The sequence below is a fragment of the Diceros bicornis genome, chromosome X (assembly GCF_020826845.1).
Source record: "Diceros bicornis minor isolate mBicDic1 chromosome X, mDicBic1.mat.cur, whole genome shotgun sequence".
Lineage (NCBI taxonomy): Eukaryota > Metazoa > Chordata > Mammalia > Perissodactyla > Rhinocerotidae > Diceros > Diceros bicornis.
This window is the reverse complement of record NC_080781.1, coordinates 21985688-22013590: the sequence shown is the minus strand read 5'-3', so window position 1 is coordinate 22013590 and position 27903 is coordinate 21985688. Positions and strand designations below refer to the sequence as shown.

The window sequence follows — 27903 nt, the reverse complement described above, 5'->3', positions numbered from 1 at the left end:
GTTACACAGAGAGCTATCATTTGGAACATACATGCAATAAACAAAAGAATGCATTTTTTTCTTCTATGAGCAATTGTTTCAGTTTTGTATGTCACAAAATTAGATTCAACAAGTTTGATAAAGAATTCAACCAAAACCAGTCTCCCCTCATTTAGTTTTCAGCTCTTACACATGAATATTTTATTCAAATAACTAAAATCAAATTTAAACTAAGTTCTGCAAATATTTGCACAGAGATTAGAGCACTGACTTCTGAAAATGTATTTGAATTCTGTTAAAAATTTCACATGTTAAAGTGAAATAACTGAAGATTAAGCTGACCAATAGGTCATCAATCCTATATTTGCTGAATCCAATGAAATCACTTGAAAACGTTAATTATATTTGATCCCAAAGGGTTAAATATATAATATAACCTCCAACAAAACTGACTTAGCAATGAATGATTACACAATAGAGTGACATCATCCTGACAGTTCTCTTTTTCTTCAGAGGTAAACCCATTAAAATTAAATCCTAAAATGCTATTTGAAAACTATCTATCTTTAAAAATGGGCACTTGCATAACAGATAAGTGTAAGAAACAGGATGGTCCTTTTTCTTTTTTTTTAAGGCTAAGGAAGATTCGCCCTGAGCTGACAGCTGCTGCCGATCTTCCTCTTTTTGTATGTGAGCCACCACCACAGCGTGGCCACTGACAGAAGAGTAGTATAGGTCCACACCTGGGAACCGAACCCTGGCCACTGAAGCAGAGCATGCCAAGCTTAACCACTAGGCTACTGGGGCTGGCCTCAGGACGGTCCATTTTACTGCAAGCCAGAACATCTTAGAAACAGTTTCAAAATCCCAGACCAGTGTTAGAAGGAATGAAAATTACTTTGTATTCCATCATTGATGCTTAAGAACTGAATACATATCAGTTTTTGAATCTCTATGATTTATCAAGCATATTACATGAAAAAGTAAAGATTATGGTAATGAATTTGAGATTTTTATTGATAAGTTATCCACCCTGAGGCTAATTTAAATTTTTACCCAAAGGGGCCAAAGCTCCCTTTGGACAACTTGGAAAGGAATCTGTTTGTTCTAGATTTCATTTCTTCTTTTTTTTTTTTTTTTGTGAGGAAGATCAGCCCTGAGCTAACATCCATGCCAATCCTCCTCTTTTTTTTGCTGAGGAAGACTGGCTGTGAGCTAACATCTGTTGCCAATCCTCCCCCCCTTTTTTTCCCCCCAAAGCCCCAGTAGATAGTTGTATGTCATAGTTGCACATCCTTCTAGTTGCTGTATGTGGGACGCAGCCTCAGCATGGCCGGAGAAGTGGTGCATCGGTGCGCACCCAGGATCCGAACCCGGGCCGCCAGTAGCGGAGCACGCACACTTAACCGCTAAGCCACGGGGCCGGCCCCTAGATTTCATTTCTAAATTACAAATTATTTTAGCAGCCAGCAACTTTTGGCCATGATGCTTAAAAAAATCATTTCTTGGGGCCAGCCTGGTGGCATAGTGGTTAAGTTCGCAGGCTCTGCTTCGGCGGCCCAGGGTTCGCAGGTTCCTCCAATCCCGGGCATGGACTTATGCACCGTTCATCAAGCCATGCTGTGGTAGCATTCCACATATAAAATATAGGAAGATGGGTACAGATGTTAGCTCAGGGCTAATCTTCCTCAGCAAAAAAGAGGAAAATTGGCAATGGATGTTAGCTCAGGAGCAATCTTCCTCATGAAAAAAAAATCATTTCTTTTTTTTTTTGAGAGGAGATCAGCCTTGTGCTAACATCTGCCAATCCTCCTCTTTTTTTTTTGTTGAGGAAGACTGGCCCTGGGCGAACATCCGTGCCCATCTTCCTCCACTTTATATGGGATGCCACCACAGCATGGCTTGCCAAGCAGTGCGACAGTGCACGCCCGGGATCCAAAACGGTGAACCCTGGGCTGCCGCAGTGGAGAGCACACACTTAACCACTTGTGCCACCAGGCTGGCCCCAAAAAAATCATTTCTTAAAAGTTAATGACAGTGAAAGAATTTATAAAGAAAGAACAAGATTTTTATTACATGCAATAAAATTTAAGAGGAATCACTCATCTCTCTTTGCATCAAAGAAATCATAAAATTAAATGGTCGATTCCAAGGAAAAATTTCCCAAAGAATGTGCACAAAAGTTAGAGGGTTGGTCCCAAGTCCTCGTGAAGAGTAGGAAAGATTGAATTTGCTTCCATCCCACCTCACTGCTCACAAGGTAGATTGCTTATCTTGATAAGCACTTATTTTAGTAAAGTAAAATTTGTTATTTGGAATGACTTCACTATAATGTTGAAGTATGATGCATTTATCATAACTTTACTATACTATTTTCTTTTAGAAAAGAAAATAAGTAACTAGGTTAGAGAAAATTATAAAATAAAACAGAAAGGAGGGAAGGAACCATGAGCAGGGACTTGTCATTACAGATATCAGGACACAATCTAAAATCATTGCATTCCAATCAATCTGGCATTGCTTTATAGACAGGCAAATATCCAACAGTATCCAGCCAGCCAAGTGTATCCCCTTTAATAAAAAAAAAAAAATATTTTCCATAAGTGCCATAGAGAAGATCTCCATTTATGCTATATGACCAGACCCAAGATACATAGCCACCACTACAGTAATCAGTTGTCCAACAAAGATTACTATTACTGGATTTGGGGCAGTCCTTTCTTCTCCTTGAGCTCAGATACCTTTTCTGCTTTAATAATTGGGTCTCTCTTAACAGGTATGATAATAGATAATAGGCATTCATTAGTTCATGTTTCACAATATAGACAAAGCCAAACAGAGCAGGGGAACAAGATAGAAAATCTCAAAATGTACACTAATATTATTTAAGAACATGATATGTAGCAAAACTGGTAGTTCAATCCAGTGGGGAAAAAAGATGGATATTAACAAATAGGGGAGACATAATCTGCAATACGCTTGGAAAAAATAAAAGTGGACTTCTTTCTTACATCATAAATCCACTCCAGATGGGTTATATATTTAAATGTAAAAATAAAACAATAAAAATCTTTAAGGAAATCTTGAAAACTTCATGTAAAAAGCAAGGGCAGAGATGACTTTAATCATGACTGAAAGTTAAGAAGCTATAAAAGAAAAGATAAAAGTATTTTTTTATTTTAAGTACAACGAAATATATCATAAACCAAGTTGATCCATGAGTCGTAGACCTAAAAAGAAAAAGTAATGCAATTAACAATTGGTTAATATCTATAAAATAGCAAATACTTTTACAAATTGACAAGAAAAAGATGTGCAAGCCAATAAAAAAAAAATTAAATAGACATTTCACAGAGATACAAATCCAAAAAGCCAACAGACATATGGAAAGAGGCTCAAATTCACCATCGGTCAGGGAAATGCCAATTAGAGTAACAATGAAATACCATTCTACCTATTAGAACAGCTAAAATTAAAAACACAGCTATAGTCTGAATTGTTGATGGTGACTGAGGAAAGAGGTACTCTCATAATTGCTAGCGAAATTCTGATGCATTAAAGGTTTTTTGAAAGCAACTTGGCATCATATATTAAAATTAAAAATATATATATCCACTCCTAAAAATTCATCCCATAGAAATAAAAGCAAATAAAGACATATGCACACAAAAGTTTATTGCTGCAGTATTTGTTTCAGAAAAAAAAAAACTGGATAAAAAAAGTGAATCATTGTCACTAGGGAAATGTCGAGATATATTGTGGCACATCCACAGCATTAGTTGTTATATTGCTATTTAAAATAATGAATTAGAACTTTACCAGTTGAATTGGATGTTTATATTGAGTGAGAAAAGCAAGATGTAGACATGTGTGTAGAATGTAATGTCATTGTTATAAAATCAACAGTGACAAAAATAATTATTATCCTTATATCCTTACATGTGTATATCTATTTATACGGGATATGTAAAAATGCTGTCTATGTTATATAGGTCATCTTGAAGGCAGAGGGGGTCATATACTGATTTGAGGGAAGGGAGAAGAGAAGAGCCAAGCAAAAGAAGACATGTGAACAAAGGTTGCAGTAAAAATAAAGCATCTATATCCATTTTAAGCATATATCTAAAATGATGTATCTATCTACCTCCATACAATATATTTAATAAAATTAAAAATACAAAAAGTACAAAGATATATGAATATCAATAACACAAGGAAATCAATTCTTATAAGCTTATTCTAGTTTGTTTGTAGATATATAATAACCTTCAAAATATCAATTTATGTATTTCAATATTGTATTGTGTGGAAGAGGAAGAACCATTCCTCTACCCTCTAGGTTCTTCTGGCTGGTCTAAGAATTAAATTGACATGAGACACAGTAACAGGAGAAAAATCAAACAAAGTTTAATAACATGTATACATAGGAGAAACCCAGGCAAATGGAGTAACTCACTAAAATGGCCAAAGTCAGGGCCAGCCCCGTGGCTTAGCGGTTAAGTGCACACGCTCCGCTGCTGGCGGCCTGGGTTCAGATCCTGGGTGTGCACCGATGCACCACTTCTCCAGCCATGCTGAGGCCGCGTCCCACATACAGCAACTAGAAGGATGTGCAACTATGACATACAACTATCTACTGGGGCTTTTGGGGAAAAATAAATAAATAAATAAAATTATTAAAAAAAAAAAATAATGGCCAAAGTCACCACCTTAATACCATCTTCAGATAAAGACAAAGGAGGATGCTGGGGGTAGTGATTTGGGACTTCAGAGAGAAGGAAGGCAATTCACATGGAGATAGAAAAACAAATGTTTGATAAACAAATGTTTGCTGGGCCATCTATAGACAATGTGACCCAAGAGAGAATTTGAACAAAAATGGGCCTAGCAAGGTTCCTCCCAGTCTACCACACCTAGAATTATCTATGGTGATAGCTCCTTCTTGGGACAGGCCTTCTATCTTAAATTCTTTTAGGCAGTTAGGGGGAAGGTCAAGATTTCTTTCTGAGTCTTTTGTTCTTAAAAATAATCATGCCAGAGAAACACATTTCAGGGTGGCAAATTCTGACCCTCCACAATTGCACTTTTGGCTGTTTAAAACCACTTGCTGGGGCCGGCCCCGGGGCTTAGCGGTTAAGTTCGTGTGCTCCACTGCTGGCGGCCCAGGTTTGGATCCCGGGTGTGCACCAACGCACTGCTTCTCCGGCCATGCTGAGGCCGCGTCCCACATGCAGCAACTAGAAGGATGTGCAGCTATGACATACAACTATCTACTGTGGCTTTGGGGGAAAAAATAAATAAATAAAAATTATTAAAAAAAAAAAACACTTGCTGCCAAAAATGCACTAGTTACTCAGCTATTTAAGAGTCCCTTTTGAATCTGGTTTAGGTTGGCATAGGTTTCCATTTTATAATGTTCTCTTTTATCATTAATGCCCTCAATATTTCTTATAGTGCTTTTTAACTATTAGGTTCATTCTAAAAATGCATCTTCCTTTCTGTGGTGGTTTGATTTAGTCTAATGATTCTTTCCTCAGTTCTACCATCTTAATTTTCATCTTATCTTGTTCTTTTCACTTCTTCCTGCTTTAGTGTATTTCTGTCTTGAGTCTTCAGTCAGAAAGCTGAATGTTTGGTTATATTTTCTTAAACATTCATTACAAAATATTTGGTCACACTTTCTGCTCTGTGGAATCATGTTTCTGGTTGGTGTTCTACATGTTAATTAATGGTGATTCTCTTGATTTTATATTTTCGTAGTGTCTTTATATAGCTGCTGTGTTAGTTTGCTTTTTAAATAATTGCTGATTAGCATTGTTATCTCAGAAATCAGCAAGAATATGAGGATTCATACTTTTAGTTAGTCTTACTTGTTCTTTTCTTTTCGGTAGTCAAAAAAAAATCTTGGAATTTTGATAGCCTTCATCTTACTTACAGCTTTTCAATTACCAAGTTTGGACAAAGCAGTTTACTTGCCTATTTTTTGAACTTTTTGGATTTTAATGTCTTAATTTAGTATTTAGTATTTTAGATGTCACAGATGTCTATTTAACTGTCTTGCAATTTAGAGAATAATTAGTCATTAAATACTATTTCCAAAAACAATAATGAAGCTTGCAAAGCAGTAAAACAAAATGAGCAAAATTAGGTATCTGATGAAACGTGTGTTTTAACAAATAGGCTTTTCTAAGGGAGGAAAAATAATTTTCCCTCTACCCTTCTAGGTTCTCAGCTGAGACATCTCTGTAATAAAAGATACATTAACAGGAGAAAACCAGACAGAAGTTTAATAATATGTATGCCTCCTTTTTACATGGGAGAGACCCAGGGAAACTGAGTAACTCTCTGAAATGGCCCAAGCCATAACCTTAAATACCATCTCCAGCTAAGACAGAAGATATTGGGAGTGGCAGTTATGGGAGGTGACCAGGAAAAGCACAGTAAACCAGGGTAAGGTTGTTATGCAGATTTAAGTCCTGCCTTCTCCGTTGAGAAGAGTTCCTAGGGATTGAGAGTCATCCTTCTCTTCCTAGTACAGAGAGGGAGACACCCTTACAAATGGAGATTTCCTTTATAAATGTAAATGTTTCTTTCAAAAGAGTAACTTCTACTTGGTTTTCAGAGCTTCTCCTGTGTCTGCAGTTCTTAAAAATAATCAGCCTAAAATAATCCTTATGCCAAAGAGGCATAATTTGGGGTGGCAAATTCTGCTCCCTTTTACTTTAAGAGAGTAAAAGAAAGTAACATCCATCAGCAGAAACCTCTTTGGCATTTCAGAACTAGATACTCCAAACCAAGAAGTGGAATTGATATAAATAGCCATTACTTTTGTTTCACATTGGGAGATTCTTTAACATCGATTTTGTAACCTGAACACTGACTTCACAGCCCAGAGCTATAATTTCTAAATGGTTTCTTCCTTAGCTTTTTGAATAGGTTTTTGTCATTACCCATACAGCCTTATTCTATAGAATACAACAGGTCAAAGAGGCAATATGAAATGCAACCACTTTTTAGTACCTTTAAGGTCCCTTTCACTTCTCACATTCTCTGGATCTCTATTGTGAATCTTTAAAAGTATTCATTTTCTCTATATGGTATCTTTTCTATTATCTGGTTTGAAAGGATAATTTAATGTGATAATTAAGTTGATATTCTGGTTAAAAGAATTAACAGAAATAACCAACTTCCAAGACAATGTGATTCAATACAATAATGGCAACTATAATTGAGTGTGTAATGCTATTAATAAATTGATTTGCCTCTTTTCAAACATTTATTGAATATTGATAATATGCTTGATGCTGTACTGAATACTCAGAATAGAGATGTCTTTCAAAAGGGAAGTTGTATCATTTAATATCCTTTGTTTAAGTATCAGTATATTAAAGACTATTAGGACCTTGGTCGATTATTGTCCAAAATAATTTAATAGTATTGTAATTTGTGGTACTTCTGTTATTTTCACAATGTCCTAGCAAAGTCATGTTAAAAAACAAAATTCAACTAAGTAAATTTTAAAGATCTTATTTGCTTTATTTAGCAATTCATGAATCAGGCAGCATCCCATCTAGCAGATAGAAAGGAGCTCTAAGGAGCTGTACAAAAGGGAAGACTTTTATAGGCAGAAGGGAGCAAGAACAAGGAAGTTATACTAGCAAAAAAAGCAGATTGGTTGTGGCAAGGTCACTTTCCTTTAGGGGAAGGCAGGGGTCTATCAGGCAAATTACTTCACTAGTGCTGATCAGGTAATTCCAGACTGACTGGTTTGAGATTCCATTTTTGGGAGATCCAAAACTGTAATTAAGTTAAGTCTTGGTTTGGTAATGTGGGGCTTAGGATAAGTGACTCCATTTTGGACGTGTTGTCTGGTTTTTAAAAATAAAAGATCATAAATCATCCTTTCTTTTATTACTTTAGCCATTTAATGTTTTTTAATTTCAGGCTAAATAATCAGATAAAAAGTTTAACTCAATCACAGGTAAGTATAATCATTTTAATCTACATAAATAAAATTTGTACTCTATATTTGAGGTGGTCTGACAATAATAATGTTATATAATGCACAATCTATATAATGCAGTACTTTTATTTTGTAAAGAATAGTGTGGTTATTATTTTAAAGATTTTGTTGAGTTAAGAAACTTACTTATTCTTAGTTTGCTGCAATTAATTCAAGAAATCTCCCCCTCACTACGTATAAGAATTAAAGCTAGACAAAATGCAATTCAAAAAATGAATAACTCCCCATTTGCAAAAGCTAAAAAAAGAGTATTTTGAGAGTTTGAAAGATTATTTAATAAGTATGATCATACAAGTGGCAGGCAAAGGAGGAAATTTTAGGTTCTGTTTTATGCATTGGTCCAAAGACATTCTTGGTTTCTCTAGAAGAAATTTTATACATCACTGGACCATATCCTGAACTAGTCACATTTAATTTTAAAAAAATAATCCTACTACAATGGGAACCATCCCTACAATACTTATATGCCAAACTTTTAAATTTCCAAATATTGCTTTAAGAGTAGTATTGTATTCATGGATAGCAGGTGGCTTGTACCCATGCAGTATTTTAGCATTGTGGTTTAAATTTCAGTTTTCACAAACTGTTTTTCATGCAGTGAAAGCAATTGTACATATTAATTCTCATGGCACTCGCATCAGTATTCACTATATGCATTCTTTGTAAGAATGGGTATTACTATTTTATTATGTGGCATGCATGCATAAGCCTAACATGCCAAAATAGTTTATATATTTCTGTTTTTTGAAACCAATGTTTTAAAATATTTTATTTTCTGATAATTATATATAAGTGGCATTGTGGATAGGTTATTTTACTTACATAAACTGTCCCTGGTCACATTGTAGGTGTATCCATAGGTTTCCAAGGAAAATCAATGTGTTCATCGTTCTTTAGGCTATGTAATTGTGGATAAAATTTATAATATTAATGTCATTACTAATTCTGTGTGACATTTGGCAAACCATTTAGCTATGCCTTTATTGTGTCTGTATGACAAAATGTTGCATCACTAATTCAGGAATATTAAAACTGATGGAAAAAATAACTCATAGAAAAGAATTTATAATCTTATGAAAAAATGTACTTAAAAAATGCTGCATGATTTAAATATTATTGTTGAAGAAAATATTTGTTTTTAAACAATTTTTGTCTTTTAAAGGGTTAATTCAATGAGACCAGACAGCATGCTGAAAAACTAAAAATCAATCAAAAAAGCTTTCAATTTTAAGTTGTTTAAAATCCTATTATGTACATAATGATATTCAGCAACTTTTTTCTTGAGCCAGCAATATACAAGCCTTTCACCATTCTCATTTCAACCATGTGGAGGAAAATAGCATATATATTATGAAACACTTCACAGTCATAGAAATTAAAGTTGTTTCTCCTTAAAAATAGAGGAATGGAGTAAAGTCAGTGAAAATGGTGGAGTAGGGAACTCCAAAAGTCTATTCTGCAACAAAAACATCTAATACACTGGCAAAAATTGTCAGAATCAACTTTATTAGAACTCTGGAAATCAGTTTTACAACAACCAGGGAGACCATTTAATCAAGCAAAGGCAGCGGCCGGTCCCATGGCATAGTGGTTAAGTTGGGCGTGCTGTGCTTTGGTAGCCTGGGTTTGCGGGTTCGGATCCTGGGTGCGGACCTACACTCATCAGCCATGCTGTGGTGGCAACCCACATGCAAAACAGGAAGATCGGCAACAGATGTTAATTCAGGGCAAATCTTCCTCAGCAAAAAAAAAAAAAGAGAGAGAAAGAAAGAAAAAAGAAAAGGCAGCTAAACCATGGTAAGAGACTTTTATGGAATTTTTATTTATCCTATACCTGGTTACCCCAATCAGTGGTGGCCTTGAGGATAGGAGCCAACTTTCCAGATATGGGTTCCCTATGCCAGAGAGTGCAGAAAGGACCTTGTTCTCAGGGAATTGTTGTTTTGGTCTATCTAGTGACTCCCTGAAGGATGAATTCACAAGACTCCTTTTATTTCTCCTAACTCAGAACTCCCCCAGGGCAGAGGCATTTCCTGAGGGGTGTTTGTCAAAAATATTTAAAGATGAATGTATTAGCTACTGATGCCTAAGGCAAGGGATAGCAGTTGGGGCAAACAATAGACAAACCAAAAAGCATGAGAAGAAAGGTTGAGGAGTGAGATGCTTTTGGGAAATACGTCCAAAGAACATGAAAACACCAACGTGTAAAGATACACGCACCCCTGTGTTCATTGCAGCGTTATTCACAATAGCCAAGACTTGGAAGCAACCTAAGTGCCCATCGAGGGACGAATGGATAAAGAAGATGTGGTATATATACACAATGGAATACTACTCAGCCATAAGAAGCGATGAAATCCAGCCATTTGTGACAACATGGACGGACATTGAGGGTATTATGCAAAGTGAAATAAGTCAGAGGGAGAAGGTCAAATACTGTATGATCTCACTCATTAAGTAGTAGATAATAACAACAACAAACAAACACATAGAGACAGAGATTGGATTGGTGGTTACCAGAAGGGAGGGGAGGGGGCGGGAGGTCGAGGGGGATAATTAGGCACATGTGTGTGGTGATGGATTGTAATTAGTATTTGGGTGGTGAACATGAGAACACGATGTAATCCACGCAGAAATAGAAATATAATGATGTACACCTGAAATTTATATAATGTTACCACAATAAGCAAACAAAAGTACAAAAGAATTTCAAAAACAAAAATAGTAAATACTCAAGAAAACATATGATAAAGAATTCTGTAATTTTACTAAAAAACATAAAAAAAAAAAAAAGAAAAGCTACCACATATTCTTGGAAATCTAGAAGATTATATGAATTCCCAGGACTAGGTGCTGCTGAAAAATATACATGAAAAGCCCTAATCTCTCACCTCAGGCTCACATTTAGGCTCTGTGTAAGCAGGAGAAGTATAGGTAAAGTTGTTAACTGTCCAAGTGATTGTAGAAAGCATGCTCCAACACGCACACAGAGCCCATCTACAAAGAACGGAAGTTATTCATTAAAAATCTCTGTCAAATCACTAGCTGACCAATAAACCAATTGAGCAGAGATGTCAGTGGCCACACATGACAAAGAACACAGATCTTAAAAAGTTAGGTCAGGGGCCGGCCCGGTGGCACAGGCAGTTAAGTGCGCATGCTCCGCTGCAGTGGCCTGGGGTTCGCAGGTTCGGATCCTGGGCACGCACCGATGTACTGCTTGGCAAGCCATGCTGTGGCGGCGTCCCATATAAAGTGGAGGAAGATGGGCACGGATGTTAGCCCAGGGCCAGTCTTCCTCAGTAAAAAAAGAGGAGGATTGGCAGATGTTAGCACAGGGCTGATCTCTTCACAAAAAAAAATATTTAGTTCAGAAAATTCATGAAGCAAACAAACAGAAACCACAACAAGAAGCACATTGTGGGGCCGGCCCCGTGGCTTAGTGGTTGAGTGCGCGCACTCTGCTGCTGGCTGCCCGGGTTCGGATCCCTGAGCGCACACTGACGCACCACTTCTCCGGCCATGCTGAGGTCGCGTCCCACATATATCAACTAGAAGGATGTGCAGCTATGATATACAACTATCTACTGGGGCTTTGGGGGGAAAAATAAATCAATAAAATCTTTAAAAAAAAAAAAAAAGAAGCACATTGTGAAATGATTCCCCCAATCAAGTAAATTAACGTAAAAATCACAATAGGCAGAAAAAAAGCCTAACACAAAAATAAAGAAAAAGGGCAACAAATGGAAAACAGTAACAAATACGGTAGATGTTAATCCAATAATATCTATAATTACTTTGAATATCAACAATATAAACACACCAATTAAAAGACAGAAATTGTTAGTGTGGACCAAAAACCAAATCCCAACTCTATATTGTTTATGAGAAACCCACTTTAAATATAAAGACACATATAGATTAAACGTAAAGGGATGGAGAAAGGTATACCATGCTAACATTAATCAAAAGAAAGTGAGTGGGGCCCGCCCGGTGGCGCAAGTGGTTAAGTGCACGCACTCTGCTGCAGCAGCCCTGGGTTCCCCGATTTGGATCCCCGGCACGCACTGACGCACTGCTCGTCAGGCCATGCTGTGGCGGCGTCCCATATCAAGTGGAGGAAGAAGGGCATGGATGTTAGCACAGGGCCAGTCTTCCTCAGCAAAAAAAGAGGAGGATTGGCAGATGTTAGCACAGGGCTGATCTCCTCCCCCCCCAAAAAAAAATGAAAATAAAAAAAAAGAAAGTGGGAGTTGGGGCTGGCCTGGTGGCATAGTGGTTAAGTTCACACACTCCTCTTCCATGACCTGGGGTTCACAGGTTCGGATCCCAGGCACGGACCTATGCATCGCTTATTAAGCCATGTTGTGACAGGTGTCCCACATATAAAGTAGAGGAAGATGGGCATGGATGTTAGCCCAGAGCCAATCTTCCTCAGCAAAAAGAGGAGGATTGGCAACAGATATGAGCTCAGGGCTAATCTTCCTCACCAAAAAAAAAAAAAAAAAAAGTGTGAGTAACTATATTAATTTCAGGCAGAGCAGAGTTCAGAGCAAGGAAAGTTATCGGGGATAAAAAAGGACATTACATAATGATAAAGGGGCCAAATCTCTAATAAGATATAACAATCCTTAATGTGTATCCACCTAACAACAAAGCATCAGAATGAGGCAAAAGCTGATATAGCTGCAAGGAGAAATAGATGAATCCACTATTATAGTTGGAGACTTCTACACCCCTCTATCATAAATGGACAGATCCGGCAGGCAGAAAATCAGTAAGGACATAGTTGAACTCAACAGCACCATCGATCAACTGGATATAATTGACGTCTATAGACTACTTCATCCAACTGCAGGATTCACATTCTTCTCAAGCTCACATGGAGCATTCACCAAGACAGACCGCATTCTGGGCCATAAAACACATCTTAACAAATTTAAAAGAACAGAAATCATACAATTTCTGTCTCAGAAAATAATGGACTAGAAATGGACTGAAAAATCCCCAAAACTTGGAGATTAAACAAAACACTTCTAAATAACACATGAGTATAAGAAGAAATCTCAAGATAAATTTTTAAAAAAGATTTTGAACTAAATGAAATGAAAATACAACTTATCAAAAATTGTGCAGGTTTTGTGTGGACATGAGATCTAGGTAAAACACTTTGCACACTGTGTTCAAATGCAATGGAAAAGGGCCCAGAACACTACCTTACCTCTGCCAATTGAAAGTTTCTTTCTAGTTTATACAAGATTCAAAAGCCATTTTGCACTCCAAGCTTAAGTCTCTCAACTTTGAGACACACCATGTGAAGAGCTGGCCCTTGTTCCCCACTCACACAGTCTTACCTTCCTATGACATAGCTAAACTTAAACATTAGTTTCACTGAAGAACTTGGAGTTTCCCAAACAGACTTGCCTTGGAGCATTTACACTTAACTGCCACTTTCACTGAATTCATCTGGACCCCCAAATGCCCTCACTTTTCCTTTTTAATTTTCCTTTTGGTCTACCATAATATCTTACCATCTTCCTTATAAGATTACTGCTCCTAGACACAAAAATGCTAGCATCCTCAGCAACAACAGCACAGTGCATTCCAAAGAGCAGAGGGCCAATTAATGTTAAGGGAATAAATGAGCCAATGAGCATATTATCTAATTTATTAAGATTTAATTTCTCCTAAATTCTTAAGTAAGCTAAGCAAATCCAGGTATGTGTCACTTAATTTTACTGATCAACAGACTGAAAAAGATAAGGAAGACAGGAATTAACAACCTCTTACTTTATTTTGCTCTATTTCTTGATCCCAACAATTTTACTACTGAGTTATTTCAATTTCCAAAGTAACATCTGTTCCAATGCCACGTTATCCTGTTCTGGATCGAAAATAAGAGAGAAGGTTTCCCAATTTGACTCATAAGATACAAAAACTCCTACCTGTAAACTTGATACACAGCAATAAATGTGTGAAAAAAGTGATTCGTAAACTTAGAAGCTATTTCAACCATCTATTAAAAGGAAAAATATTTGAAAAACAATGAAAAGAGAGAGAAAGAGAAATGAAGATCTCCAAATTACCACATAAACAGGAATATAAAGATGATATACATCCACGGTGAAAGAAGTGACCACCAGGGAGTTGGAATGCTCTAAGTCAGGGGGAGAGCAGGTGATATGGGCTGTCTGCTCCACTGAGAGCAAAGTGCAGCCTTCAGAGGAGGCTGCAGTGAAGAGCTGGTCGGCAGGTCAGGTTCCAGAGCTGGAAGGAGGGCACACTGGGCAAGTCCCAGGGGAAGGGCGCTGTAATGATGGGAAGAGCTGGAGCTGGGCAAAATACCAGCTCCTGGGCAGAGTTAGCTCTCAGTAGGATCCTAGGAAAACAAAACATAAAGACAATCCCCAAATTTTGACTTATTCTCATATTTACCTTCTCCTTCAATAGGCCTGCTTTTAGTATTTTGGCTACAAGTGCCTTTTTACTGCTGGAGATACATTTTGGAATGGTGAGAACACGAGTGAATTAAGGGCCGGCTCCGTGGCTTAGCGGTTGGGTGTGCACGCTCCGCTGCTGGCGGCCCGGGTTCGGATCCCGGGTGTGCACCGACGCACCGCTTCTCCGGCCATGCTGAGGCCACGGCCCACATACAGCAACTAGAAGGATGTGCAACTATGACATACAACTATCTACTGGGGCTTTGGGGGGAAAAATAAATAAACAAAAATCTTTAAAAATCTTTAAGAGTGAATTAAGAGACAGGTCTGCCTCAGGTTGGGAGGAGTGGAACAGTGTGGCCTCTGGACAAATTCAGCCCAGGGGTCTATGACCCAGCTCTGCTACTAACCAGTCTTGTGCGTTTGAGGAAATTGCAAGTTCTTCATCTTCCAAGTGAGTGTGGTAAGCTCTGTCTTATAGGACTGCTGGAATGTTTGTACTATATATAAACTACCTGGCAAGACGACCAACAAATATTACCCAATATTTAAAGAATGGCAGTTAATATTATTATTTTGATCCCAGATGATACCACTAACCTCCCTTGGAATTTTTTTTTAATCCAGGAAATGTTAAAGAATATGCAATATTCTGGGACAGAAAACATTGAATCAACCAAAAATTCTCCATGGCTAGTAAAGCTAAGTAAATTTTTCCCATTAGACCACCTGTCATTTAATTCAGGTGTGGAGTTGTCTTTCCCGCTGGATACACCTCAAGCTCCTAGAATCGGTGTCAAGGTACAAGTCCTTCCATTCTTCCCAGGTGCCCTTCCATCCAAACAACATATACTTACATTCATTACAACCTCAATGAAAGCTAGCCTTTGCTTGGAGTTTGCCAAATTACGTTCAAGATAACCTGAGTAAAAATGCCCTTTTAATGGAGCAGGCTCTGGCTCCCCCAACTCAGGGCAAAGAATGCCAGCACAGGGGCTTCTTGGCATCTCACTTCAAGGGAGTATCACACTTACTTCTCAAAAACTCCCTGGAGATGATGTGCACAGAACACCTAGTTTGCACACTGTGTTCATCTGCACTGGAACAGGAGCAAAGAACATCTTCCTTTCCTGCCCCAGGTGGAGATTTCTCTCTGGTTTACCCACAGTCCCAAAGTAACCTGTAGCAGCAATTTTGCTTCATAGACTGAATTTTTGTGTCTTCCTCAAAATTTATATGTTGAAGCCTTAACCCCCAATGTGATGGTATTTGGAGGTGGGGTCTTTGAGAGGTAACTAGGTTTAGATGAGATCATAAGATGGGGTGCCCATGATGCAATTAGTATTCTTATAAGAGGAGCAAGAGAAACGAAAACTCTCTCTCTGCCACGTGAGGACACAGGGAGAAGGTGGCCATCTGCAAGCCAGGAAAAGAGCTCTCACCAGGAACTGAATCCGCTGGCACGTTGATTATGAACTTTCCACCCTCCATAACTGTAAAAAATAAATGTCTGCTGTTTAAGCCACCCAGTCTACGGTATTTTGTTACAGCAGCCCAAGCAGACTAACACACAGGGTTTTGCCTCTCCACTCTGAAGCATATCATCAGAGGGTTTGGCCTCTACACACCACTTCCATGACCTCAACTAGTCCACCACACAGTGTAAATGAAAATTACATCCAACTGAGGACTTGCAGTTTTCTCAAGTCCAAAACTACCTTGATCAGGAAAATTCCCTTGACAGGTCTCAAAGGAAACACCCTCTACCTCACCCATTTTTTTACTTTACTTATAGATCATAGAGGTAAAGTATCTTCAACATCTTACTTATATGAGGGCAACTCACAGGCTCTAAAATTCAATGAGCAGGGGCTGGATTTTCCTTATCTTAGCATATCCAGTACTAGCACTGAGCTTTCCAAAGAACAGGTACTCAATGCGTGGTGAACAAAAGAGCCAGGAAACAAGAGGTTCAATTTATTAAGATTTAATTTCTACTACTTTCTTGAACAAGCTAAGAAACTCAAAGTATGTATCATTTAAGTTTACAAAGCTAAAGACTAAAAGCAACAAGGAAAACTAAGATTGATCATTATTTTTTTTTTTCTATTCCATTATCCCAACAATTTTACTGTGGGATTCTTTCACATTTCCAAGAACATAATCCCTACTGTGATGTTATGGTTTCTGGACTGGAGGATACGAAACCTCAGACTTCAATAGGGCTGGGAAGAGATTGCTGTCCGTGGCCCCGGAAGGTGCACAGACTTTGGCAGTAGCCCCGGCTGCATCTATGGCTGTGGCTTTCTCTTCTTTACCTTGCAAAACTTCTACATAATGAGATGGGAAGATATTGGGGATGGTATCGTGGATTTTCCCCAAGAATTCCAGGACTTGCATCTTGCTGGTTTCAGCGTAGGCTTTTGGGCCCCACAGGAACTCATAGCGTGGAGGATCAGTGTCGGGCACCTGCCGGTACTCCAGGTACTTCAGCCTCACCAAATCTTTGGTGATGAGCTTCCTGGGCTCCCCATAGATGTAGTGCTTCCTCCCCGCATATACTTGCATCATACTCAGGAATTTCCAGATCTCCTCTTCAGTGGCACAGTTGCCCTTTATCAGGATCATACCCAGGATATTCATCAGGAGGCCGGTCTTGGGCAAGCCCCTGCCACCTCGCACCCTCCCATTGTTGGGGAGCTTCAGTTTGCTGATAAGGCCGTAGGAGGGACTGGTTGAGTCGACTTCCTTTACTTCTAACGCAAAGATAGCCTCAATGTGCTCAGAGGCTATCTTGAGAATCTCAGCAAATCGGTCTTCGTAGTTTGGGTTGATAATCTTCAGCATGTCTTCCTTCATAGTAGGCTGCTTCATTTTATACTTGTACAGGAGGAACTGCTCCAGCAACACAGCCTTCTCGCTCAAAAAATCGGTGCCTGAACTCTCAGTGGAGGCTAGGGCCTCGTAGGTGCTTGCTCTATCCTCTTCTCCGTTGTTGGAAGCTTCTTCACATCTAGTGCAAGAAACGCCTACAGAAGCAGTGGTGGTGGTTGATGCTCTTCGAGGCCCCTGGGAAGTGCTAGATGACCCAGCAGCAGCAGGCGGGCTCTGGGTAACACCTTCACGCTGAGGAGAGGAGGAAGGAGTGGACTCCTCTTCTGCCGCTGCAGTGGCCTGAGCATCCTGGAGACGCTGAATCTCACTCCGGGCCTGGTGGCGTTTCTCACAGGCCCGGAGCTTACTCTTCTGACCCCGAGGCATGATGACACTGGTCAGGAACAGCAGGCAGGAGTGTGGACAGGAGGCCAGGCGATGTAGACACCTGGAAGGGGAGAAGGAGATGGTGTGTGCACCTTCAGCAAGGAAATTCCACCTTAGCTTTAAAGAAGGCCGCCTCTGCGGGTTTCCGTGAGGGCACTGCTCTAGGTGCCCATAAAGCTCCTATTCTGATCAGCATGTCCCCTGAGAACCCTGTGGAGGAAGTTCGAGGGACCCTTAGACTGCAGCCTGCCAGTCCTGTCCTGGGGTGACGGCAGGGGCTGCCAGTGAGGAGCCTCTGTTCTAGGGTGGGGGGTCTTGTCAGTTCACAATCAGGATCATCATGTCAACTGTTGGCAGGTCCTAGACCCCCTCTATTGTGCTGCTGTGGAGTTGATACCTCAAATCATAGCCAGCACCTCCCTGAGACCCCGAGGGAGGAAGCAAAGGGGTTCCTTAGGCCCTGTCCCTGTCAGGGAGCACCCAACTGAGAGCTATGTGGAGCCCTCTCCTTCATGGGACACTTGGGTCCTCAGTTCCCATTCAGGGTACTCACTGGTCTCCAGGTAGTGCCTGGTACACCTCCCTGCTGCTAACTGGTGGCTGCACCCTCACACCAAACATCTCTTCTCTCTTAGATTTCATGTCAAGAAGTGAGAGTGAGCCTCGGCCTCACAGCCCTGCCCTGAGCCTTCAACTTCTCAATGCAAAGGTGGGGCTCAGATTTTTTCTTATCTAATCAACGGTGGGTGGTCCCCTCAGTCTTTCCTTTGACCCCTGGCATAGTCTGGGACTCCTCTCCTCCTGCCAGCATCTCCTGCGATACCCCGTTAGGAGGATATGAGGGTCGCCCCACCTGCCAATTGTCTCCAAAGCTGAGATTAGGGGATGGATTCTCTTGTACCCTCGCTGGGGGCTCGGGGTGTTCCCCTCAGACATCAGGGTCTTCACCTGAACTCCTGGAAAGACCCGGAAATCCTCCTACTGTGGAGGGTAAACCGTCCCTTTTAAACAAATCTCTCACTCCCCCCACCCCCACCCCTCCGTCACGCCCTAGGAGAAAATGAGCGTCAGTCATCCCGTCACAAGCACAGGCACCCCAGGCTGCCAGCAGGGCCGGGATTCCCTCAGTCCTCACCTACGGTGCTTACCCCGACTCCTGGCCTGGCCTGGGTTGCTTTCCTCTGCTACCTCCCCTCAGACCAAGGCCCTCACCTCCCTGAGACCCTCCTTGCGGAAGTAAGCCGGACAGCCCTGTCCGGGGCTTTGCAAGCTCGACGGCAGCGGCAAGTTCGGTGGCGCCTCACTGTTCTGGGCTTGATGGTCCCCTCAGACCTCACTCAGAGTTCCACCCTTGATTTCCTTGAGAGCATGGTATGCTTCGCCTCAGGTCAAGGCCTCAGCTTGCAAACCCAACAACTGGGAAAAGAAGGCTCACATCCACCTGCCCGCCAGGCGTGGGTCCCCTGAGAGCTGCCGGCAGGACCTCGGTGGGCTTTTCTGCCTCAGTTTCCCCACTTTGACTCTTGTTAGGGTCTTCTCTCCCTCTGCTGCACCGGGCTGTCCCCTTATATCATGGCCCTCGTTTCCTGAGGCCCTCAGGGTGGAAATCTCACTCAGCCTGACTGCTCTGCCCGGGACCCCCTAGCACTGAGAAGAGGGGCAGGGCCTCGGCGGAGGCACCGGGTTCTGGGGAGGGTGGTTCTCTCCTTTCTCATTCGGGCTCCTCACCTTGACTCTCGCTAGAGCGTGGGACTCCTCACTCGCCGGTGCTGAGGCCGCCCGCGTGAGGCAAAGTCTCTCACGTTCACGAGACGCCCAAGCAGGAAATGAGCGCTACTCTTTGCGTCACCAAGAACAGCGCCTCACAAGGCTGAGGGTAGGGGGCCAGATCGCTGGCGCCCCCTCTGTTCTGGGGTGGAGAGTCCACTCAGTTTCACACAGGATTCGCAATTACACTCCTCTTAGGACCTTGGGCACTTTCCTGTGCCGCCGCCCTTACAACCGGTCCCTTACCTCCTTGAAGCCTACCTTGCCCAAGTCAGCCTGACCCTGTAGGTCTAAGAGCAGGTGAGGGGAAATCTCTGCATGACTCCCTATGTGATTGGGTGGTGTTCTTCTCAGTCGTCATTCATCAGGGTCCTCATCTTGGCTCCTGTCTCATTTTTGAAGGGCTTCCTGGGAAATACCACACCCCCTCAAACTCTTGAGCAATCTCCCTACTGCAGATCTTACAGAGAAGGAGTCTGTGTCCCAGGAGTGAGGTGAGATGGGGAAGCTAAGGAACAAGGCAGAGGGCTTGGGGTAAGAGGTGGGCTGCCAGAGAAAAAAAACCTTGCCAATCTACATATTCCTTCTCTTTACCGTTCAGACTTAGCCTCTTACACATAACTTCTGTTCTGAAAGATCTACTCTCTATAGGGAACAGGCTGAGCCAGATAATGTTATGACACCCCCATCTTTTGAGATTAACTGACACTGCATAGGTAGATGATCACATTGTTACCAGATATTATATCCTTCCTTGCATTATTCATCCCTCTCATTTATTGTGGTATTCTTCTTGCTCTGGCTATGTATTCCAATCCAGTACTCTGTGCACAAAATGCTTTTTTTTTTTTAATCGCCTGAGATCTATTTTGGAGCAATGAGAAAAAAAGTGAATAAAGATACACAAGGTCGGCTTCAGGGTGGCAGTGGTGGAACAGTGTGTGCCCTGGTTGAATTCAGACCAGGTGTCTAGTCTAGCTCTGTCACTTACCACCTGTGAATATGAGAATATTGCAAGTTCTTCATCTCCCAATTGAGCTTGATAAATCCTATGTTGTAAGACTATGATATTGTATGTACTGAATATGAAGCGTCCATCAAGGCAAATATTGGGGATTTACTGAATGGCAGTTATGATGATTTTTGCCTAGACAATATCACTCTCCTATGTAGGATTTTTTTTTTTTTTAATCCAGGATATGGCAGAGAAAATGCAATGCTCTCAGACCAAAGAATCAGCCAAAAATTTGCTTTTGCAAGCAAAGTTAATTAGCTTTTCCCTATTGGAACATTTATTATTTAATTTTGGTGTGAGATTCTTTTTCTTTTCCCTACCTGGATGCAACTCAAAGCTTCTAGAATTTTGTCAAGGACCATCTCTTTCAGTCCTTCCCAGCTGTCCTTCCATCCAAGCAACCTCTATTTTCATTTGTTTTTTCCACACCCCAATCTAGCCCTTTCTTAGAATTTGCCAAATTACGTTCAAGATAACCTAATTAAAATGCTCTTTTAATGCAGTGAAATCCGGCTCTACCAGTTCAAAGCAAAAAGTGTCAACACGGTGGCTTCTGTGCATCTCACCTCAAGGGAGTTCACCCTTACTTTTCAGAAACTCCTTGGATATAGTGTGCGTAGGACACCTAGATGTGCACTCTATTCTCCTGCATTGAGATAAGAGCAAAGACACCCTTTTTTCCTGCCTGGGGCCTGAATTGTGTCCCCCCAAAAATTCATGCTGAAGTCATAACCCCTTGTACCTCAGATTGTGACTGTAGTTGGAGATAAGGTCTTTAAAGAGTTGATGAAGTTAAAATGAGGCCATTAGGGAGGCCATAATCCAATCTGACTGACGTCCTTATAAAAAGAGATTAGGACACACAAGGAGACAGCAGGCATGCATGCACACAAAGGGAAAGCCAAGTGAAGAGGGTGGCCATCTGCAATCCAAGGAGAGAGGCCTCAGAGGATACCAACCCTGCCAGCTCCTTGATCTTGGACTTCTAGCCCCCAGAACTGATGAATTTCAGTTGTTTAAGCCACCCAGTCTGTGTTATTTTGTTATGGCAGCCCTAACGAATTGATACACTGCCCTGGTTGGAGATTTCTTTCTGGATTCTCTATGATCCCAAAGGAATTCATAAGAGCATATATAATTGGCCTCCAATTTGACTCAGGACGTGAGGGAGGAATTTCTGCACTATGGTTATGTGGTGTCCAAACACATAACACTGGACAATGTAGAGATGAGATAAATAACCATTTACTAGTCCATGCCACACCATGCAACCCGGGGGTTGCACTCAGGACCAGAGTCTGTGGGAGGCAGGATTTGTAGTATCAAGAGTGTGAGATGACCCCTACTTCCATGGCAGGATGTAATCAGCTTGTTTGAATAATTCCAGAGGCTGGTAGGGGACAGAAACCCACTACTTAGGAATAAACAATATCTGTTCCTTGTTCCCTTGATAAAGATGCTTGTCTGGTAGGGGACTATACCTGCAAGTGAAGAGTATGGCAGGGAATTTGCAGTTAGGCAATTCAAGGCCCTGCTGGTTTCACCAAATGTCCAGGCAGCACATAATATTGGGCCTTAATTTTAGACTTCACACCACAGTGCAGTTTTCCTTTCAAATATTGTCTTTCTCAACTCTGAGGCACATCATCTGTGGGTCTGGCATCTGCTCACCAGTCCCACAGCCTCGTCTAGTCCACCATGTAGCTTAATTTTTTTTTTTTTTTTTTTGGTGAGGAAGATCAGCCCTGAGCTAACATCTGCCAATCCTCCTCTTTTTTTTTTTTTCTGAGGAAGACTGGCCCTGGGCTAACATCCATGCCCATCTTCCTCCACTTTATATGGAACGCCTACCATGACATGGCCTGACAAGTGGTGCATCTGTGCGCGCCCGGGATCCGAACCGGCAAACCCCGGGCCGCCACAGCAGAGTGTGCGCACTTAACCGCTTGCGCCACCAGGCTGGCCCCCCACGTAGCTTAATTTAAAATCACAATCCATGAACTGACTTGCAGATTCCCAAAACTTAAACTGCCTTGCCTCAAGGTATTGACACTTTTCTGCTCCCACGTGGAACACCTCTCTTCTCACCCACTCTTTTTACTTTCCTGTAAGTCATAGAGGGTATTTCAACATTTTCCTTGTAAGATTGCAGCTACTAGCTTCTCAAGTTCTATGGGCAGAAGCTGTGTCTCTATCTCAGCATCCCGAGTACTAGCAGTGACCCTTCCAAAGTGCAGATACTCAACTGGTATTTGGGGAATAAAAGAGAAAGTGAGTAAGAAGTCTAACTGTTAAGATTTAATGTCTTACATTCTTTAATAAACTGAGCATATGAAGGTATAAATTATTTAATTTTATGAAACAAAAGACTGAATGGAGTAAGGAAAATAAAGATTGATCATGTTTTATTTATTTATTTTTTTCTATTCCATTATCCCAACAATTTTACTGTGGGATTCTTTCATATTTCCACATTAATCCCTATTGTGATGTCATATTTTCTTATCTGGACGATAAAAAAAAAAAAAGCCTTATACTTCAATAGGGATGGGAGAAGCTGCTAGACATGGCCCTGGAGCATACCCGGCAATGGCCAGTAGTGCCATGCCTGCCTGTGACTCTGGCTCGTGCTCTCTCTTCCTCATCTTGCAAAGCTTCTTTGTATGGTAATGGGAAGGCACTGGGGACGGTATCATTGATTTTTGCCAAGAATTCCAGGACTTTCATCTTGCTGGTTTCAGCGTAGGCTTTTTGGCCCCACAGGAATTCATAGCGTGGAGGATCAGTGTCGGGCACCTGCCGGTACTCCAGGTACTTCAGCCTCACCAAATCTTTGGTGATGAGCTTCCTGGGCTCCCCATAGATGTAGTGCTTCCTCCCAGCATATACTCGCATCATATTCAGGAATTTCCAGATTTCCTCCTCAGTGACATGATTGCCCTTTAAGAATATCATACCCAGGATATTCATCAGGAGGCCGGTCTTGGGTAACCCCATGCCACTTCGCACCCTCCCATTGTTGGGGAGCTTCAGTTTGCTGACAAGATCATATGAGTGACTGGTTGAGTCGACTTCCTTCACTTCTACTGCAAATACAACCTCAATGCTCTCAGAAGCTCTCTTGAGAATCTCAGCAAATCGGTGTTCGTAGTTTGGGCTGACAATCCGCAGCATGTTTTCCTTCATACTGGGCTGTTTTATTTTATACTTGTACAGAAGGTACTGCGCCAACAAATCCGCCTTTATAGTTAGAACATCACTGCATGAGCTCTCAGTAGAAGGTGAGACCTCGGAGAACATCACGGAGGAACATGGATGTTCCTCATCTTGGCTGTTGTCACCTTCATCAGATATTATACCAAAAATACCTGGAGAATTAGTGCTGGTAGATGAGGTCATCCAAGACTCCTGGGAAGTGCTACCTGACTCAAAAGCTGATGAACTCTGGGAATTACCCTCCAAAACAGGAGAAGAGGAGGAGGGGGGCTCTTCTGCTGCTGCTGCAGTGGTCTGAATTTCCCTGTGACTCTGGGAGTCATCTCGGGCCTGGCGGTGTTTCTCACGGGTGCGGAGCTTACTCTTCTGACCCCGAGGCATGATAACTATGGTCAGGGGCCACGGTCAGGAGTGTGATGAGGAGGAGTGCAGGTGATGAGGGCCCACTGGAGGAGGAAGGTCAAGAGGGTGTGTGCTCCTTCAGCATGGAAATACCACCTTGGCTTATAAGGAAAGCTACATTTGCAGTTTTTCTTGAGGGCACTGCTCTAAAAACCCTCGGGGCTCCTCTTCTCCTAATCAGCCTATGCCTTGGGAAACCTGTGAAGGAAATTAGGATGAGCTTTAGACTGCATCCTGCCAGCCCTGCCACAGGCATACTGGAGTGACAGCAGGGGATGGCAGTCTTCTAGGTTGAGGGATCTCTTATTTAACATTCAAGACCATCATTCAACTGGTGGCAGGTCAATGGACCCATTCCCTCTGCTGTTCTGAAGTTGACATCACAAACCTCCCTGGGACCCATAAGGAAGCAGAGGGAGTTCTCAGCTTATCACCTCTGTCCAAGTGCCCCCGGTGCTGACTGCTCAGTGGGGAGTTTTCTGTTCTGGTCTCTTTGGGGTACTTGGTCCTTATTAAGGCCCTTACTTTGGCTCTCCACAGGGCCTGGTGTCCCCACCTCTTACATTCAGTGGTGGTGCACCTTCAAACTAACAATTTCACCTCCCATATAAATAGGTGTTGGGAGAGCTTTAGCGTGATAGCCCTGACCTGGGTCTTTAAGGGCTGAAACTAGGGGTGGGGCCAGATTCTTCGTTTTCCCTTCTATTTAGTGGTGGATGGTCCCTTAGTCCTTGCTTTGACACCTGTCATGGCCTGGAATTCCTCCTTCCCTTGCCCTAAGGCCTGCCCCTCATACTAAGGCCAGCACCACCCTGAGACCCCTAGGAGGAAGTGAGGATCTCCTCATCTGACCATACCTGTCCTTGGTCTCCTGAGGCTGAGAGTGAGGAATGAATTCTATGGCGTTCCCACTGTTATGGGGTATGTGGTTCCGTTAGTCCTCAGGGTATTCACCCTGGCCTCTGGAAAAGCCTGGAAATACTCCCATTGCTGGCCTTAGGCCATACCCCTTAGACCAAGTCCCTCACCCTCTTGTGACACCATAAAAGGAAGTGAGTATGTCACATCATGTCAACAAAGCCCAGGTATCCCAGGGCTACCAGCAAGGGTGGGATTCTGTGTGGTCCTCTCAGTCCTCACTCAGGGTCCTCACTTTGACTCCTGGCAGGGCCTGGGACTCCTTTCTTTGCTTCCCTGAGGACTCTCCCCTCAGACCAAGGCCCTCACATCTCTGACACCCTTCCTGCAGAGTCAGCCTGACAGCCCTGCCCAAGGCATCCCAGAGTTGATGGCACGGGCAGTCTCTGTGCCATTTAACTGTTCTGGGGTCTGTGGTCCCCTCAGTCGTCACTCAGGGTTCTGCCCTTGATTCCTGGCAGGACCTGAGATGCCTCCCTCTGCTGTTCTAGGTCTCAAAGCCACAGACCAAGGCCTTCACTCCCTGAGGCGCCAGAAAGGGAAAGTCAGGGAATGCCACATGAGGCTACTCCTGCCTGTGCCCTTCCAAGGATGACATTAGGATTCAGGCTCCTTGGGGCCCTCTCTGTTCATGTTAGGGGTGTCCCCTCAGTCCTCACTCAGGACCTTCACCTTGACTTCTGGCAAGCCCTGACTTTCCTTTGTCTTTCAGTTGAAAGTCACTCACACAGAACAAATCTCTCATGCTCCTGAAAACCCTGAAAATAAGTGAGGGGATGCTCAGCCTGGCAGCCCCACCTTGGCCTTCTAGGTCTGACAGCAGACACAGATCAGTCTCTCTGCGACTCCAGTTATTATGTGGTGTTTGTCTCCTCAGTCCTTATTCATCAGGCGTCATCTTAACTCCTATCTCTTCTCTGAAAGGCTTTCTGGGAAATGCCACATCCTTGAAAACTCCTGATTAGTCTCCCTACTGCAATTCTGAAAGAGAATGGGTTGAGTCCCAGGAGTGATGCAAGATGGAGAAGCTGTAGCAAAGGCAGAGGGCCCAGGACAGCTGTTGTGCTATCCGAGAAAACACACTGATCTCCTCCTTCTCTGCACTAGCCAGACTTAGCCTCTTACATAACTTCGCTTCTGATAGACTTACTTTCTACAGGGAAGGGACTGACTCGACTGATTTTGTGAGCCCCTGATCTTTGTGGTTTACTGACATTTCCTTTGTAGATAACAATATTGTTGCCAAATACTCTCTCTTTCTTTCTTTATTCATACCTCACATTTATTTTGGTGTTTTTGTTGCTTATTCCTCAGGCTACGTATTCCAAAACAATATTTTGAGTATGAAGTTCTGCTTTTTTCTAATTGAGGTCACATTGGTTTATAACATTATATAAATTTCAGGTATACCTCATTATATTTCGACTTCTGTACAGACTACATCGTGTTCACCACCAAAAGCCTAGTTTCCATCCTTCACCATACATATGTGCCCCTTTACCCCTTTGGCTGACCCCCACTTGGAGCAGTGAGCAGAAAAATGAATTAAGTGGTATAAGGTGTGCCTCAGACTGGAAGGAGTGGCACAGTGTGGGTTTTAAAGGAATTCAGATCAGAGTCTAGTCCAGCTCTGTCACCAGCCTTGAAATTGAGAATATTTCAACTTCTTTATTTGCAAAGTGAGTCTGATAAAGTCTATCATGTAGGACTATGGACATATATGTGATGTATGTAAACTACCTGGCACAGTGTTAGGCAAAGTGTGGTGCTTTTAATGAATGGCAGTTATTACTAGGATGATTTTGTTTTTCCCGAGGAAGATTAGCCCTGAGCTAACATCTCTTGTTAATCTTCCTCTATTTTGTATGTGGGTTGCTACCACATGGCCACTCACAAGTGGTATAGGTCCGTGCCCGGGAACCAAACCTGAGCTGCGGAAGAGGAGCACGCCGAACTTAACCACTAGGCCACCAGGGCTGGCCCCTAAGATGATTTTGACCCTGGATGATAACAACCTTCCCTCATAGAATTTTATTTCCAGCCTATATTAGAGAATATGCAACTCCAAACAAAATAGAAATCCACATTAGTCAAAATGCCGCTGAGCAAGCAAAACTGAGTAGTACGTCTCCTTTAGAGCATCTGTTATTTAGTACGGGTGTGGGGTCTTCTCCAGCTGGGTGCAATTAAAAGTTAGTCAGGGACAGCAGGCAGGAGTGTGGGCAGGAGACCAGGAGATGTGGGCACCTGGTGGAAGGAGGATAAGATGGTGTGAGCAGCTTCAGCAGGGAGATTCCACCTTGGCTTTAACCAAGGCCGCCTCTGCAGGGTCCTTGAGGACGCTGCTCTAGGACCCCACAGGGCTGCTGTTCTCCTGGCCAGGCTGTCCCCTGAGAACCCTGTGGAGGAAGTTACAGTGAGCCTTGGGCCACAGCCAGATAGCCCTGCCTGGGTATTACTGGGGTGACAGCAGGGGCTGGCAGTGGGGACCCCTATGTCCTGGGTTTGGAGACACCTCTCAGTTCTAAATTCCTTTGAGTTTATTACTTGAAATTCTTCTTTAGGCAGAACTTTTTCCTTGTCCACCATTTGTTATCTTGAGATGTTGGTAATATTTATAGCATTCTCTTATAATTGCTAAATCTCTTCTGCACTTAAGTTCCGCACAATTTCATTTAACTAATATCACTTGTTTCTGCTTCTTTCATTTGTGATTGTAATAGTTATAAAAATTATTATACAAATCCTTTCAAAGAACTAGCTTTCAGTAATTGGCTCTATTGTCTCCTAATTCATCACTTTTGCATTTATCTTCATTATTTCCTACCTTCTACGTCTTTGTGTTTAATATGCTATTCTTTCTCTAGCTTCTTGAATTGTTT

At 42.1% G+C, this 27903-nt stretch overlaps 2 protein-coding genes across 2 annotated transcripts; both read right to left on the bottom strand.

The window, feature by feature from the left end:
* Positions 1-16620: 16620 nt before the first annotated feature.
* LOC131400840 (melanoma-associated antigen B5-like) lies at positions 16621-17742 on the bottom strand. Its single transcript, XM_058535599.1, has one exon. It carries the CDS (start codon positions 17701-17703, stop codon positions 16621-16623), a length of 1083 nt encoding a protein of 360 aa, XP_058391582.1. The 5' UTR covers positions 17704-17742.
* A 5281-nt stretch (positions 17743-23023) lies between these two features.
* On the bottom strand, positions 23024-24082 carry LOC131400451 (melanoma-associated antigen B5-like). The gene has a single exon (XM_058535180.1). It carries the CDS (start codon positions 24080-24082, stop codon positions 23024-23026), a length of 1059 nt encoding a protein of 352 aa, XP_058391163.1.
* Between the last annotated feature and the right edge of the window lie 3821 nt (positions 24083-27903).

What these genes read in the sequence shown, in the direction of transcription:
- LOC131400451 (XM_058535180.1), bottom strand. Translation starts at nt 24,082, where the DNA reads ATGCCTCGGGGTCAGAAGAGTAAGCTCCGCACCCGTGAGAAACACCGC.
- LOC131400840 (XM_058535599.1), bottom strand. Translation starts at nt 17,703, where the DNA reads ATGCCTCGGGGTCAGAAGAGTAAGCTCCGGGCCTGTGAGAAACGCCAC.